Here is a 17,202-nt window from a genome sequence, read left to right on the forward strand (position 1 = left end):
ATCTAGCTGTGAAGTTGTGGCTGAATTTCACGTGGTCAACGAGGACTGTTGGCTTGGAGGTACGGGATTGTAGTAATATGGGCGGCGGCAGGGTTGCGTCCCCAAACACCCCAGCCGCCTGCCCGGCTCGGCTAGCTTATGCCCCGAAATAATTACACGGAAACTGTATTCTTTTAAACACTGCTTGGCCCTTAGCTCTAGCCCTTACTGGCTAATTCTGATATTCCAATCAACCCATCTCTAACAATCTGTGAGCACCGGTCTTACCGGGAAGATTCTAGCCTAAGTCCATCCTGGGTCGGAGCTTCATAGCGTGCGTCTTCCCTGGAGCAGGTAGCATGGCGTCTCTCCTGCGTCTGCTCCGGAGAGGAGAGCTGTGGAGTCTGAGCTCACTTCCTCTTCCTCCCGGCATTCTGTTCTCTTTACTCCACCCACCTAAGGGTGGGCCTATCCAATGGGCCTAGCAGTTTCTTTATTGCTTAGCCAATGAAATCAACAGATTGATATATGACACTCCCACATCACTTCCCCTTTTTCTGTTTAAACAAAAAAAGGAAGGCTTTAACCTTAACATAGCAAAATTACATATAACAAAACAGTTATCAAGTAAAAGTTACAATAATCTTTATCATAACTAAGGAAAACTATAACTATAACTAACTATTCTTAACTCCATCAAAGACTCCAGAAAGATACAATACTACATAAACAAACAAGAAAAAAGCAACTTTCAAAACTCTAGAAATGACAGAGACATCTCGCTGCCTGGACAGTCACCCAAAGTTCCTCTGTACCGTTGGGGCATCCATCTTCAGCCTTCAGGCCCATGGTATCCAGCAGACATTTCCATAAAGCAGGAAAATTCAAAGTCAGTTCAGTCACTATCTGTTGTGTCCTGCAGAATGTCTCGCAGACTCTTTCATGAATCAGGAACCCCGAAAGATCATCTCACCTTAGGCAAGTTCAGTAGTCCTCTCTCTGCGGGTTCTCTGTGTCCAGTTTTTGCAATAGTCCAGGCAAGAGCAGTTTCTTGCCCAAATGGCTTTCAAACTCCATAAGGATCCTCTTCGATGCCCATCTTCCTCTTGAAGTAGATTGGTGCTGCCAGGAGCGGAGTGTCTCATTGTCATGAAAAGTCCTAAGTTATTAAAACATTAAATGTCCTATTCTGTAATCTTTAAAAGACATGAAGAATGTCTATCTAAAATATATCTCTATATATCTAGAAATTCTAACTAACATGACAAGCTTTACTATTATCGATGATTATCCATTAACAACCTATATTTCTTAAATTATATAGTACATATTTAAATGAACTACACAATCACAATACCTTAATCAAGATCAAGAAATACATATACATATAACAAAATTGACCTTAAAATCCATACCAATGCAAATTATTCATACCTATATCATTTCCCCCTTTAAATGTAAAAGAATATTTATAAACAATATTTTGGGAACATGGGCGCAGGTTTTTCTCTCCAAACTGCTTCCTGCTGAATAGGGGCGTCGTTAATTAGGTCTTTCATGGTATAACCTGTGTGCTAGTTTCATCTCAGTTGGCAGTTGAGCAAAGCAATTTTCTGAAGATGTTCACAGCAACCCTTCAGGGGGACGTGGTCCATCATACCAAATCGGAATAGAAGAAATCCATAGAGTCTCATCCTCTGTGAAAACAAAAGAAGACTCTCTCCAAAGCATCATATCCTTAGACCCAAATTCTGAAATTGTAATACCCTTATATCCATTCTGGTTTAGCTTGGCAGTCCATATAATGAAATGTCTGTCTGTACTTAGCTCCTTTACAGTCAAAAATTTTAAAGAAAACACAATGTACATAATCTAGACTCTCTGTGAATTTTCCATCTTTACGCGGCTTATTTTTATTTATATCTATAACTATCTGTACTCTGTCTCTTTAAAGACTTTACTTTTACTTTTTTCTTTTTAAACCATTAACTTTATTCTCTATATTCCTTTTCTTCTCTCTCCCAAGCCTACGTACATTCATCCAACAGTGTGACTCGTTTAGTGGTCTGAATCTGTCCTATTGTGAATCTGCAATTTTTTACTATCCAGGAGCACTTTTGATTTGCACCTTTAAATCACTAGGCGCTTAAGAATCTCAGCTGTGACATTTCTAGGTTAACTTTTTGCTTTTTGAGCATACATCTTTGACCAGGCTGTCTTTGAACTCTCAGAAATCCGCCTGTCTCTGCCTCCCAGGCATTGGGATTAAAGGTGTTTGCCACTACACCTTGAACTCACAGAGATCTGTTAGTCTCTGCCTTCTAGGCACTGGGATTAAAGGCGTGTGCTACCACACCTTGAAGTCACAGAGGTTTACTTTAAGAATTTTAACTTTTAGCCTGCATATATTTTTAACACACTTTAAACCATTCAGAAATTTTCTCTGTCTTTGAATCTCTCTTTACTGTATATCTCTCTTTTTCTGACCGCAAGAGCCTTTAATTTACCAAGCAATATCAGTAGGAGTAAAGGCGTGGCTTTGACGGCTGGATCCAGCCCATTCCTTAGCTTTTCAGCCTCATGGCTGAGGTACTGGCTGCAAGGTCCCTGCCAGCCAGCAAGCTACAATAGACAACACTCAAGTCCTCTCTCAGTAGCCGGCCCCCTGCCTCAAACAGTCAGAGTTTGCCCTGGCAGGATGGCCCAGAAAGCCGGCATTTTTAAACGCGGAGCTTTTTTCCTGCTACGGCTGAAAACCGAAAAGCATGTGTTCAGCTTTTCATCAACACTGTTTAAGTGTTTTGTGGCAGGACCTCTTAATGAGCTGCAGGCTTTGCAGCTAATGCTGAGTCAGGAAGACTCTCTTAGATGAGGCGCTTGCTTGCCTCTAGCAAGCAGAGTAGACCAGAGAAATTGTCACAATCAAGAAAACATGCTTTACTCTTTCCCAAGCTTTCTCAGGCTTTCTGTGGACTCAGTTAGCCACACGTCTGGGCGTCATTTGTAGTAATATGGGGCGGCGGCGGGGCTGCGTCCCCAAACACCCCAGCCGCCTGCCCTGCCCGGCTAGCTTATGCCCCGAAATAATTACACGGACACTGTATTCTTTTAAACACTGCTTGACCCATCTCTATCTAGCCTCTTCTAGGCTAACTCTCGCACCTGGACTAGCCCATTTCTTATCATCTGTGTAGCACCGGTCTTACCGGGAAGATTCTAGCCTAAGTCCATCCTGGGTCGGAGCTTCAGAGCTTCATCGCGTGTGTCTGCCCAGGAGCCGGGAGCATGGCGGACGTCTGCTCCCGAGAGGAGCGCTGTGGAGTCTGAGCTCACTTCCTCTTCCTCCCGGCATTCTGTTCTCTTTACTCCACCCACCTAAGGGTGGGCCTATCCAATGGGCCTAGCAGTTTCTTTATTGCTTAGCCAATGAAATCAACAGATTGATATATGACACTCCCACATCACGGGATGACTCACGGGACTCTCACCCTGCCCACCATGTGAGCTCAGTCGGCTGTGAGTAAGCAGTTCCAGGTTGCCACATTCATCCTCTCCAAATTGGACTAAAGCACTGTTGGTATCAAAGAGTTTGTATTCACTTGAGAGCATTTGAACTAACATCAAGTGACTGATTTTTGTGAGCCCACCAGAGGCTGTTTCATACTGCCATAGTTATCTGGTACATTTTGATCCCACTGTAGGTGGCCGAAGATGGAGTTTTCTTCTTCTGGTGTGCGTGCATGCGTGCGTGTTAGTGTGTGTGTATGTGTGCATGTGTGTTTCGGTTTTGCTATTTCTGTACATTAGTGTTTAACAACCTCAAGCCAGTGTTCACAGCATCTTTGTCAGGAGCATCCGGACATTTCATATTGTGATGAAGTCTTCATTTTTCTTCCTTAGTCATAGAAATTCGTTCTCCCTGAACGGATCTCTACCCCCATGGTTAGGAAACGACTGCTGACCACATCCATCACGCCGATCTGCATATTATCGTATTTTAGAGGTTTTCCAATTAATCCCATGGAAGCCAGCATCACTCCTAATTATAAGCCTGTTAGGCCTCTTTATTTTTTGATGTACTTGTTAATTCATGCCTACCCTTGCAGCAGTCTGTAACATAGGGCTATTATCAGTGCTTTTGTCTTTAAAAGCCTCCTGTCTACTGTTTTGACTAAGATTGATCAACTGCACTCTGTTGAAATCAATCATTTTGGATTAAAAAAAAAATCCATCCTGCCTATTTCTTAAGGCTACTCTCGCATGATTCCTCCCCACTTAGCTTGATTAATCAGTCTGCCAGCCCAGTCGCTTTTCTCCATTTTGACTTCCCTTTCTTGCTTTTCTCTTTTTAAGGAACTGTCTGTCTTGATGTCTTTATTTCCTTGCTATCTTGTAGACGACAGCTCTGGAATGAAGAGCCATTTGCAGAAGGCAATAGACTAATGCCTCTTTTTAAATCTACCCAGGCACTCTTCCCTGTGCCTTTTTTAAAGAATGAAAACGACAATCCTTACGTTTGGCAATTCTTTTCTTATTCATTTTTGGCACATCCTTTACCGTTGACTTCTAGGTGCTTTGGAGGAGCGCTGACATATACACTTGTTATTTATAGCATCACATCCCTTTAGAGTATGCTTGTACCCTGATGTCTCATGCTTCCTTTGGACATATTCATATTTTATTTTCTCCTCCTAGGTACTGACTTTAACATAGACAGCTTACCTCTGCCTCGGAAAGCCCATCATGACTGGGCCCTTTTCCATGAAGAGTCCCCCAAAAACAACTATAAGCTCTTCCATGAGCCGGTCATCACCTTATTCAACCACACAGCCACCTTCAGCAGGCATTCCCACTTGCCGCTGACCACCCAGTACTTGGAGGATGTGGAAGTCCTGACATCACGCAGATACCTAGTTCCTTTGCAGTCGAAAAACAATCTAAGACAAAGGCTTGCTCCGCTGGTTTACGTACAGTCCGACTGTGATCCACCGTCAGACAGGGACAGCTATGTTCGGGAGCTGATGGCTTACATCGAAGTGGATTCCTACGGTGAGTGTTTACGGAACAAAGAGCTTCCTCAGCAGCTGAAAAACCCAGCCTCCATGGACGCTGATGGCTTCTACAGAATCATCGCCCAGTATAAGTTCATCCTGGCCTTCGAGAATGCCGTCTGTGATGATTACATCACAGAGAAGTTCTGGAGACCGCTGAAACTGGGGGTCGTGCCCGTGTATTATGGATCCCCCACCATCGCAGACTGGCTGCCAAGTAACAGAAGTGCCATTCTTGTTTCGGAATTTTCTCACCCCAGAGAACTGGCAAATTTCATTAGGCAGCTGGATTATGATGACCGATCATATGAGGCCTATGTAGAGTGGAAACTGAAGGGCAAGATCTCTAACCAGCGACTTCTGACAGCTCTCCGGGAACGGAAGTGGGGAGTGCAAGACATCAATCAGGACAACTACATTGATACGTTTGAGTGTATGGTGTGCCACAGGGTGTGGGAAAACAGCAGGCTACAGGAGCAGGTGAGTTAGTGCAAGTGTGTGTGTGTACTGTCTCTGCCTCTCTGTGTGGTGTGGATCTTCTGTCTGTGGCTGCTACCTGCCACCATTCTCCATTCCTAGCAGAGTGGTGTGCCATACAAGAAGTTAGAAGATCATTTTACTCTTTAGGGACACTGGCATGGTTACAATTCAGGACCTTCTGAAGCTCTTCAGTCCTCCTTGTTTCTTCTGAAGAAGACTTTTGCTACAGGTCCTGGGCATTGATACACGGGGCTGCAGAAGAAGGGAGAAGGTACCCAGATCAGAAACTTAAGAGGTCTGCTTTCCATCTGCACAAGCAATCCTGTAATCTCGCCCTCGATTCTGTTGTTAAGGACCTTGTGAGTTGTGCCAGCCCCCTTCTCTCAATCCCACAGCCTGCCATTAGGAAACTCACCTTGCGTATGCATTTAGCTACCTCTGTCTCCATTCTTTTTTTTTTGTTTGTTTTTATATTCTTTTTTTTAACTTTATTTCATGCGCATTGGTAGAACGATGTCAGATTCTCTGGAAACTGGAGCTACAGACAGCTGCGAGCTGCCATGTGGGTGCTGGGAATTGAACTCTGGAGGGGCAGTCAGTGCTCTTAACCACTGAGCCATCTCACCAGCCCGTCTCTGTCTCCATTCTTGATCTTGTTCTTTCTGACATATACTCAACGCTGACTAATGTAATTTAATTGTTCTAACCCTTAATGCTTGGGATCAGGAGAATTTCAGATACTGAAGTGTTTCAGTTTATAAATTATTTGCACAGCCTTTACCATTTGAACATTTCTGATCCTCAAATCCCAAACCTGAAATGTTCTAAAATTAGAAAGTGTTGAATGTCAGTTTGCTGCTCCAAAAGTTGCAGACTTCGGAGCATTTCAGATTTCAGATCCTCAGGTCTCACTTGAGGGATGCTCAGAGTCTCGGGTCTCAGGTGAGGGACCTTCAACCTATATGAAGACTTTGAATAACAATGAGGTTAATATTGTGGGGTGAAGACCACAAGGACCACTCAACAAAATAGGATTACTAATTTGGTAGTACTTAATATGGAGAGAAACAGTTTTCACAGAGCAGTCCTGACTACTTTCTGCAGGGAGCTTTAAAAGGCGAAAATCATATCCTGGTTGTCAGTTGCAAGCAGAAGTAGAGCAAGCAAGCTGTTTAACAGAAGTAAGAAGCGGCAGTTAGCACAGTGGGGGGGGGGGTCTTTACCTTGACTTGGAATTACCAAGACTGGGAAATTTTTATGGTACTTTCTTACAGGAAGGGGTTTATGCAGGGGATCAGATCTGAGTCAGACCCCAGATGCCTGCAGCAGAGACAGGATCTCATTGAACATGGAAATTTCTAGCTCTTTGATCTTGTACTACCCAGACTCAAGAATTGTTAGAAACACCTACTTTGTAGTGTTCTATAGCAGAATACTTAGTGACTACCCTAAGATATAATGTAGGATAGTAAACAAGGGTTACGTACAGGAAAATGGCGGAACTAATTTGTGAAAATTGAATTGAATAAAAATGTATACAAAGTTGATAAAATGATTTCTCCATATTCTAGCAATAGATAGAAAAATAAGTTGTTTAAAAATACTATTACACTACCATAAAATATATACTAATTAGAGTTGTTTGGCCAGTTAGAAGTAACACACTCCAGAAGTGAAAAATACCATTCAGAGAACCTGAGGAGGAGCTAAATCAATGGATAGATAAATCATGTCCAAGGATTTTCCCAATATTGTTGTCGGTTCTAAAATTGATAGAGATTTAACATAATATCAATAGAAAGTCTATCAAGTATTTTTATAGCAACTGACAAATGAACATAAAAACTTTATGGAAAAGTAGATGACCTAAACTAACATGAAATTTGCAGGTAAATGGATAGAGCTAGACATAAATATTCTTAGTGAGATAACCTAGACCAAGAAGACAAACATAGCATTTTTTTTTCTCACAATTGTGGATAGTAGCACTGAATCTTTAGATATTTTTGGAATATCCATAGAGGCCAAGAAACTGGTAAGAGGCTTGAGGGGTTGGGTTCAAGGGAAGGAATATAAAATGAAGGTAACGTGAAAGGAGATAGGAAATGATGGAGCAAGGAGGATTAAGTGGGCTTGTAGGGCAAATGAAGGATTATGGGGAGGGATAACTAACACTTCAGACCTTTGAAAAGGTCAGAGAAACCTAATACTATAGAAACATATATGTATAGACATGCATATGTATTTTTAAATGGAGATACTATTTAATATGAGGACAATGCCCCACCTAGACCCCATAGGCTATCAAAAGCTAAATGTAAGAATGAGTTACCTCTGCTTTTTGACTTGTTGGTCCCACGGACTCCCCCTCACAGAGATTGTGACAGCATACGCAAGATTTGTACAAACTCAAGACAGACACATCTCAGCATGGAGGGAGCGGTGGTCAGGAAGTCTCACTCCTAGCTGAAGATATATTGATGGTTGATTATGGGAGAGGAAGAATCGGTTTTCTTTAAGGGAGTGACCCTTGGTAGGTAGGGCCATACTCTGGTGGATGGCCCCACACCCTGGAGTAAGTATAAGGGCAGCACATATTGGACTGGATGGATTATTTAAAAAATAAAAGAAGTCATGAAGTATGAAGGAGGGTAGAAAGGTAGGGATGGATCTAGAAGACGTCGGGAGAGGACTAGAGAGTAAATATAATCAAAATACATTGAATTAAAATCTTAAAGAATTAATTGAAATGAAAGACTTTCTATACATTTTGACAAAGATTTAAAAATACACAGTGGAACCTGCAGAAGAATGACATTAAACCCCTCTCTCTTACCGTGCACAAAAATCAGCTCAAAGTGGATCAAGGACCTTAATTTTAAAAACAACTCCTAGAGGAAAAGACTTCTAGGTATAGGAATAGGCAAGAACTTTCTAAATATACCCCCTTGGACACAGCAAATACCCTCAAGAAATGACAAATGGGAGTTCATGAAATTAAAAAGCTTTTGCATAGTCTAAGAAACTATCAGCAGAAGCAACACAGCCTACAGAATGGGAGGAAATTGTTGTCAGCTATGCTTAAGGCAGTGGTGTTGATATATCTGGACTATATAAAGAACGGCAAATATTAAATCGAAAACCAAAACAATAAATGGGCCAATGATCTAAACAGACAAGCCCTAAAAGATGAAACACAAATGGCCGTTGAAATGTATGAAAACATGCTCAACCCCATTAGTCATCAGAGAGAGATAAATGAAAGCCCTAAAATCCCGTCTCCATTAGGGATGGCAGTGATTATGAAGACACCAAATGATGATGGGGTTATGGTCATGACGGAACCCTGGTAGGCATGTAAATTAGTCTACTCACGATGGAATTAGTCTACTCAGTGTGGAGGTGCCTAAGGACGCTAAGAATGTATCTATCACACATTAGAGTTATACCACTTCCGGGTATTTGCATAAGATGCTGCAGATCAATGCATCTCAGAAACTTGCACACTGATGCTTATTGCAGAACCGTTCACAGGAACTGTTATGGAATCAACCAGTTGTCCAGCAGCGGACAGATGGAGAAAGGAAACATGGTTCATAGAAATGGAGTTTTGTTTAACTCTGACGACATTAAATTGTTAGCAAGGAAATCATGCTAAATGAATTAATCCAGTCTCAGATAAATGTCTCTCATATGTGGTTCCCTGATTAACTAGATTCATAAATCCACATTTAAACAAATAACTTAAAAAAAAACAAAACTGTCTAAGGAAACAAAGGGAATTAATGGAAATGGGAGGGCTTAGGGGGGAGGAGAGTGATATGGGGAGAATTAGATTCTATGTATCATATATATTTATATAAAAATGCCTAAATATAACAGAGAAACAGGTACAATAAATGATAATAAAGTTTTAAGAAATATATAATGTAGGGTTGAGGTCTCATAGGCCTTTTCCTGTCCAGTTGGCATGTCCATCAGTGTCATCCTTGGTCAGCTCACCTTTGGGTGATCATCTTGGTGAGACTTTCTGAGGTAGCTTCTGATATTAGTAGGGAGCACAATCTCAAAGCAAGCTTCTGGATCATCTGACTCTGGCATCTTTCCATCCCCTCTTCTGCAAAGTTCCCTGAGCCTTAGGTGAGGGAGTATTTGTGTGTGTGTGTGTGTGTGTGTGTGTGTGTGTGTGTGTGTGTGTGTGTGATCCATTGGCACTGGGCTCCCTAATCCTGTTTCAACCCCACACAAATAACTATAGGCAACCAAGGAATGCTGGGAGCAGGAGAATTCCTCAGGGAAGAACATACCAATTGATTGTCCAGTGCCAAATAATCAGCCCCGAAAACATGCAGACAAGTAACATTGCCTAGACTGAACAGGTTATAGTTAAGAACATATATGTATATACATAAACATATGCGATGACAGTTGTGAAGAAGGAGACCGTGAATGGGAAGGAGAGCAGGGAGGGGTCTCTAGGGAGGTTTGGAGGGAGGAAAGGAAAGGGAGAGATGTAATTACAATCCCAGAAAGTCATGTATTTACTATTATTTAAATGCAACATTTTGGGTACTATGTACAATTACACACACACATTTATATAGTCAGTCCTCTTGCTAGTGCTTTCCATATTGATATCTTAGGGGGAATGCCCTCTGCCACAGGGATCATAATCACATAGTAAAAACTGATCCTAGCTTTCCCAGCTCCCAGAGCTTTTGGACCACCTTGCTCAGTGTTCCGCCAAGGAAGCCCTGACGTCTCTATTTACAGCAGGTTGTCAGCGCAGCCAAGTTCACGGAGCCACTCAACATGTCACTAGCAACAGCTTCAGTTATTCTTGTGACAGCATTGAGTTTCATGAGTGTGTCCCTCCAGGTCTTGTGAAAGCTGCTCTGTGTACCTTCCACCTCAGCCCACACACCTCACGATGGGCTCCACATGGCTTCCCTAGCTCTTGCCAGCACGGCCTGCTCAGCTCTGCCAGAGGATTCTCGAGGTTCATTCAGGCTGACTCTTCTCAGAGCTGGTGACAGCTGGGCGCTACCCTTGTTAACACGCGAGACCCTTGATCACAGCTGTGGAGCATGCTGTCATCAGGGAGAACACGCTCTGTGGGACCGCTTCACCAGTCTTCACAGGAAGCAAGACTGGAAGCTAAGTCTTAAGGACTGCGGTTTTATTAGGGAGTACAACCCCAGAGAGGAGGAGGGGAAGAGGGGAGAGAAGAAAGCCGTGAAGGGAGGGGACCAGACAGGATGTGACAGGGCCGAGGTCTTTTCTGTGAGCTTCATCAGCTAATTTTTGTACCTTTCCACTGTGACACATACCGTGCGTCTCAGGACAATTTCTTCAGGGTAGGAAGGGGACAGAACCTGTCTTCCATTGACTAAAAAGAGGGCACCCCAGAGCGCCCTTTTTTGTGTTGGGCTGGGATATGACAACGAGGACTTCCATGACTTCAGTCGTTAACTTTGAAGATAGAAAAGGAGAGTCCCACAGAGGGAGGTGAGGTATGCATTTGGTCACAGCCCTCCCTCCTCAGCTGCAACAAGAGTGATCTGAGCTCTTCAGGCCCCTGAGATGTGTGGCAGTCAAATCACCGTGGTACATCTCCAATGCAGACAGCGTAGGGCACAGGGTTCCCTTAGCTCTTGTATTTAGAAATGTCAGTTCTCCGTCCTTGAGCTTGTTCTTGGAGTGCTGATGGGAGAATGCCATGGCGGCAAGAATGGGGCCAGTTAAGTTACCTCAGGGCAGAATGGAAGTGGAAGATAGGGGCGGGGTGGAAGGAGAGGGAGAGGGACTCCCTGAGGGGCCCCAGTGATCTACTTCACCTAGTTATATCCAGTATCCTAAAGTCCCAGAGCCTCCTAGAACGGCGCCATCAGCCGAGGACCGAGGTTTTAATACGTTGAGTCTTTTGGGAGATATGTCAAAATTATAGTAAACTATCTGCTGGAATTCAGTGTCCCTACCCTCATCTAAGCCTACTCTCCCTTAACTTTGGGATCTAAAGTCTCATTGGTAGGCAGTGAGGTGGCTCAGTAATTAAGGGTGCTTGGTGCCAAGGCCGACAACCTGAGTCGGATCCCCAGAAACCAAGTGATGGAAGGAGAGAACTGACTCGCAGGGTCTTTCTCTCGCGTCAGCATGTACACCCCTCTCCCTCCCGTCCACAAGGAAAAGAAAGAAAGTCGGCTGTGAGTCGTTATTAACAAAATAAGTCTACTCTTTAGGCTCTCGGAGCGGACCTGTTTTCTCTGGGAATGGCACGCGTCGCAGTTTCTGCATGCAGAGGAATGACGCGAGCGCACCAGTCGCCTCTAACTCAGACCACAGGGGGCTGTAGCTTTGCTGCTAGCCTCAGCTTCACAGCTATGCCCAGGGACCCCGTCTCTCACCATGTTCCAGAATGTCTCCTTGTACTTGCGGCATGTTGGAATTGGGCTTTCTCTGCTCAGCGAAATCATTTGCTACCCATCTATTAATAACTCACGATTTCCAAAATTTGGCTATTCTTTTCTTCATCATTTTTGTTTTTCTTTATGAATTCATACCATAACACAAAATACTATTATTTTTCATCTTGTGGGAATTCAGGAGAGAATGAAATTAAACTATGTGTCCAGTCAATGCTGTTTTATTTGGACATCTCTATTTTATTTACAGAAAAATAATGCTGTAAAAATATTATTAGGCATTAGCCGGGCGGTGGTGGCGCACGCCTTTAATCCCAGCACTTGGGAGGCAGAGGCAGGCGGATCTCTGTGAGTTCGAGACCAGCCTGGTCTACAAGAGCTAGTTCCAGGACAGGCTCCAAAGCTTCAGAGAAACCCTGTCTTGAAAAACCAAAAAAAAAAAAAATATTATTAGGCAGCTCCCCCATCTTGGACTGACTGACTTAGATAATAGCCGTCAATAAAAGACATTGCCTTTGTCATGTGCTTGCAGTTTGAACAGACAGCATTGGGTACTTACGGAAATAAACCTTGACAGGCTCTGTGAAGGAAAAAGTCTCTGATGGGGTACATGAATATTTACAGTACAGATTCTATTAGAATCCTCTAAAGGGCCGTCCTCAGTATCAGAAGAAACGTTTTAGTACAGTTGCCACAGTTCTGAGGATACACACTGTCAACAGTGACTCCATTAACTACCCAGAGAGTACGCACTCCAGTAACGAAAGATAGAATTAAACAGAGTCAGAGTCACGTTTCAGAATTTCCTGGCAAGATACACACAGCTATTGGTACTAAATGAGCACCCTCATCATAACCATAAATCATCAGCTGGACACTTGCCAGGAGAGAATGAATTGCTTTATTCCTTTTTGTTTGTTTGTTTTTGGAGAGAGAGAAAGGGAGGGAGAGAGCAGGTGTGCATGTGTGTGTATGTGTGCAGACGTTTACATGTGTGAGTATGGTTATGCGTGCCACAGACAAGGTGTGGAGGGGAGATGACAGCCTCGGGTTGCTTCTCATCTTCCACCATATCTGAAACAGGGCCGTTGCTGTGTGGTACCACTGTGTAGACCAGGCTAGCTCCCTGTGAGTTTCTGGGGAGTCCCTTGTCTTGGCACCCCATCTCACCTCAGCAGCACTGGGTTTGCAGTTGTACATTATCACTTAGCTAGCTTTCTATGAACAGACTTTTATCTACCATCTACTGAATGCACAGACTAGTACTTCCTGTATCAGACACTCGCTGTTAAAAGTTATCCAACGAACATATCCTGGGTCAAAATGTTTCTTAAATGCTAAACAGTATTTTATGTAGTTTGGATGACGTTGGAGGGATCAGAATGCTAACTACTATATGAAGATGGGGGATACTTCTGGCCTGACTGTGCAGGAGAATTTAAACATTTCCTATTTCCACGTCCACAAAACAAAGCAGCCTGACTTCAGGCTAATAGAATTTGCTGTAACAAGAGTTGCCTGGAAATGTCTCTGTTCTTTTTGTTATAGATAGATGTGAGGGGAGAGCTCTGAGACTGTTGGTAGCCTCATAGTTCCCACAGAAAAACCACGAACGTCCTTGTTTTGCTTTTCTTCTCTCCTCCTCTTGATGTGGTGGTTTTAAAATCAGAGATGGATGGGCTGATGAGATGGCTCACTGGGTAAATGTGCTGGTCACTCAACTCTGGTGACCTGAGTTAGAGTCCTTAGTACCTGTGTTGGGGAAGGCGTGGCGTGACTTCCACAAGCTGTCTTCCGGCACCCACGTGTACACTATGGCGTCCCCTACTCTCCCTAAGCAAATACTTGTTTAAAAAATTAAATCATAGAACATCCCTGTGGCTACTGAAACTTACATTTCCGTTCGACTCATTTTCTATTTCTCAATAAAATCACCATAGTGATCGCCTACTTTCCCCAGTATCCACTGTGTTTTTAGCATGTTACTGGCCATCATCTTAAATGCCCCCCCCCCCCCCAAGGGTGTCAATGTCTGAGTCATCTCCGGGTTTGTTTCCATTCATTTCCTTTTCTCGTGATAATGCTTACTTAGCTACTGTCTTGTCATGTGCCCCACCGTCCTTGACTGATTGTTGGCGCTGCAACATGGAGGCGTCCAACATTATTATTTCAACGTGGACATGCTTCTGTCACTGTCTGGCTTCCGTCAGTCTAGTTAAGAGTGGAGCTGGATTTTGCTTTTGCATTTTTTTCCCTTGCCCCAGTGCTGCAGATCACCCTCTGGCTTTTGTATGTATTAGACAAGTACTCCACCATGGAGCAGCTCTTCCAGACCATTGTTGCTTGCTTTTAATTAGCCACAGGCTTCAATGTTTTCCCTCTTGCTGCTGTGGATTATGACGAGGTAGGCTCATGGTGGGGCATGCTGGGTTTTTTTTGTTGTTGTTGTTTTGTTTTTGTCTTGGAAGCCCTAAACTCAGGCCAGCTCTCATTTCCTCAATCTAAGGGTAAGGCTGTGTAGATTTTCATGATTCTCCTTCCCATGACAGATTATACTTGATATTTCTGGGCAATTTGGATGGGAGAATTCCATGTCCCTCACCAATAGCAGGCGACTTTTAGTATCACTGTGGCCTGCTGGTCACAAAATCATTTCTAGACTTTCCACAACCATTAGAAAGATGATATTTTTGGTTTTGTTTTCCCCACGGAAGAAGATCTAGGGGTAGGAGTTTCTTAGAATCGCTTAGTGACACTAGATGCTTTTCCTTATGAGAAAAGAACCTGGGATTCTTGAATGCTCACCGTTCTTACATTGTACCGAAGAGGGGACCCTCTGTGTTTTCTGCTGTGTTTTCATTCCTCCTTGGTGTTTCATGGAAGCTCACAGAGAGGAACAGTGAGCGCATTTGAGCTTTATTTGCACTGGGGCTCCCAGTTGTCCCACACTGTATGGTAGAGCATTCTTGACCTTTAGGAATTTGGGGAAATGTTGGCTGATTCCTCGTTACCTGTGTGGTAGCCACCCCTTTCCAGTCTAGTGCCCAACGCTACAGTTCACACTTCTTTTCCTGGGAAGGGATTCTCACTCTTGGTGGTTCAGCTCCTAACAGACTGGAAGAGTTCAGAAGCGTAGGACTTGGAATCACTTAACCTAGGAGATGTATTCTCTTTGGAAGCACAGTTTTTGAAAACCATATTTTAGACACAGCTGGCTTTTCTACTCAAGTCCTCAGCTGGAAGGAGGTGCGGAAACTTAGTTATTCCTAAAAATGCCATAGCCGGTTCATCAAACACACTTCAGGTCATGTCGTGAAAGGTTCCTGGTAGACCCTTAGGCAGCCACAGTGCGTTTCTTATGTCTCTTCTCTCTGTAGTGTTACCTGCAGATGGAACTTAACACTACAGCGTTCAGTAGAACCTTCTCTTGAGTGGCAGAAGAATGCTTTTATTGCTGACGGCCTCATATAAACATCTGTAAAGGGTCATGATGGAGAAGGACTCCCAAATGTGACCAATACAGTTAGTAGCTGGCTAATGGTTCAGACTATCCTTGTCTCCAGCGCATTCCCAGTATCAGTGATTCCATGACTTTTTAAAGACAGCTTAGTTTATCCTCCATCAGTCGGGACAGGTGTGTGGTGCTTTGTATGCATCCCAAGTTGCCCCTTGGTGGTCAGTTCTTAACTACCTGCCTCTGGTTCTTCCAGTGCTGAGAATGTGAACCACTGTTTCTGGTTTTCACTTTGGTATCCTTTTGTGGAATCTCTTTATCTCCTGCCCAGGGGTACCCCAACACAATGCGTGGTCAAAGCAACCCCACTTTGGAGTCTAAGTCTGAGCATTTCTTCACAGCCTGCAGTTTGGGTCTCTGTGCTCAGAAATGCCTCAGTAAAGAACTCTTGGGTGCGGTGTTGTGGGGGTGGGCCAAGAGTTAGGGATTTGGGAGAGGCAGCTGATTGTCAAAATGGCAACTTACAACATTCAGTTGCTAACATTTCAGAAAACAGTCTTTAAACTGAGTGTTACCGCTTAGTTAAAAAAGAAGTCCAAAGAGAAACGTGGGTTCTCGAACTGGCCACAAAACTAAAAGATAAACTGGAAGCAGTAGGCGCTCTTCTGGCCCTTCTCGCCGCATGGCTGGCACAAACTAGCAGGTGAACCCAGCTAGTAAATTCAGCTAGCTGTCTCCTCTCACACACGCATCTTGAATCTTAGGGTCTACAAATAGCATTTAACTGACACAAAGTTTAAAACGGCCAGAAACACAGTGATGACTCTTTTCTTCCTCCCCTGGTCCGAGGGACAGAAGTGCAGTTTTCATGTCTGCTCTAATAAAAGCCTCGGCTAAGAGTCAGAGACACAATGTGACTGTCCCCTACCCCTTTTGTCTGCCTTTGTCCCTTATTCCGAAGCTCCAATCTCCCTCCCCGTACTCTGGTTTTGTTAAAAGCCCCCCCCCCCCCACTTTCTCTTCTGGTCTCTAGTTCTTTGTCTAAGCACATGTGCTGGGAAAAGCACTAAGGTTAGGGCAAGCCTTACTGGAGATAGATATGGTGTGCCAGTAACAGTGCCAAAACTAATAGAAACCAAACTTAAGAGAAGGAGAGTTGGGAGGGCTTGCCTTCCCTTGACGGTCACGTCAGATGTTAAAAAGGCTGTTCGCCCACTTCCCTCTCTCCCTCAAAGTAAGCACCCCAGTGTCTTTGCCTATGTTTCCTATGGGCACTTTAAAGAAAAGAAAGTATATTGACCTAACCATGGGTAGCATCAAAATTGCTACTATATTTCTAAGTTTGGCCTACTGCTCTGCTTTCTAAATTTGAGATATACTAGGATTATATTCATTATAAACCTGATACATTACTGTTATTTTTATGCCGAACAGCTTACTTTTAGAAAAAAGATACTTCTGCCTATAGGCGAAAGCATCAAATAATCCTACACATTTAAAACAAAGCCCCCCATCACCACTGTGCTATGGGCACTGTCGCTTCCCGCACTGCATTTGGTGATGTGGCCTGTCAGCCCGCGGTAGCTTCCATAGCCTCGTGGGAATTCCGTCCTTTCCCGTGTTGACACTGCTTTGTGGTTCTCTCGCTTTGCTCCCTCGTTTTGGTCGATCACAGCCTCCAGTGGCTTCCTGACAGCTGTGTGAGACATCTTTATTATCCTCTAATGTGTATGACATAGCTTAGCCAAATATAAACTATGGAAACATCAGTTTTTCTGGGAATTTTAAGGTATTTTGCCATTGCCTTTAATAATGC

The 17,202-nt window shown here is 43.6% G+C and overlaps 1 protein-coding gene across 5 annotated transcripts in view; it reads left to right on the forward strand.

Moving 5' to 3' along the window:
• Nucleotides 1-17,202, forward strand: part of Pofut3 (protein O-fucosyltransferase 3) — a 76,931-nt gene that overhangs the window by 49,943 nt on the left and 9,786 nt on the right. For 4 of the 5 annotated variants that reach the window (XR_012911851.1, XM_075986479.1, XM_075986480.1 and 1 more), the window contains exon 4: nucleotides 4,675-5,510. Coding sequence is in view for 4 of the 5 variants with exons in the window: in XM_075986479.1 (XP_075842594.1) it covers nucleotides 4,675-5,510 (836 nt within the window). In the remaining variant the exon portion in view is untranslated. Of the gene's footprint in view, nucleotides 1-4,674; nucleotides 5,511-5,657; nucleotides 5,941-17,202 lie in introns of those variants that run through there. The other variant, XM_075986483.1, reaches the window with a different exon arrangement.

Source organism: Microtus pennsylvanicus, chromosome 9 (assembly GCF_037038515.1).
Source record: "Microtus pennsylvanicus isolate mMicPen1 chromosome 9, mMicPen1.hap1, whole genome shotgun sequence".
NCBI classification, from domain to species: domain Eukaryota; kingdom Metazoa; phylum Chordata; class Mammalia; order Rodentia; family Cricetidae; genus Microtus; species Microtus pennsylvanicus.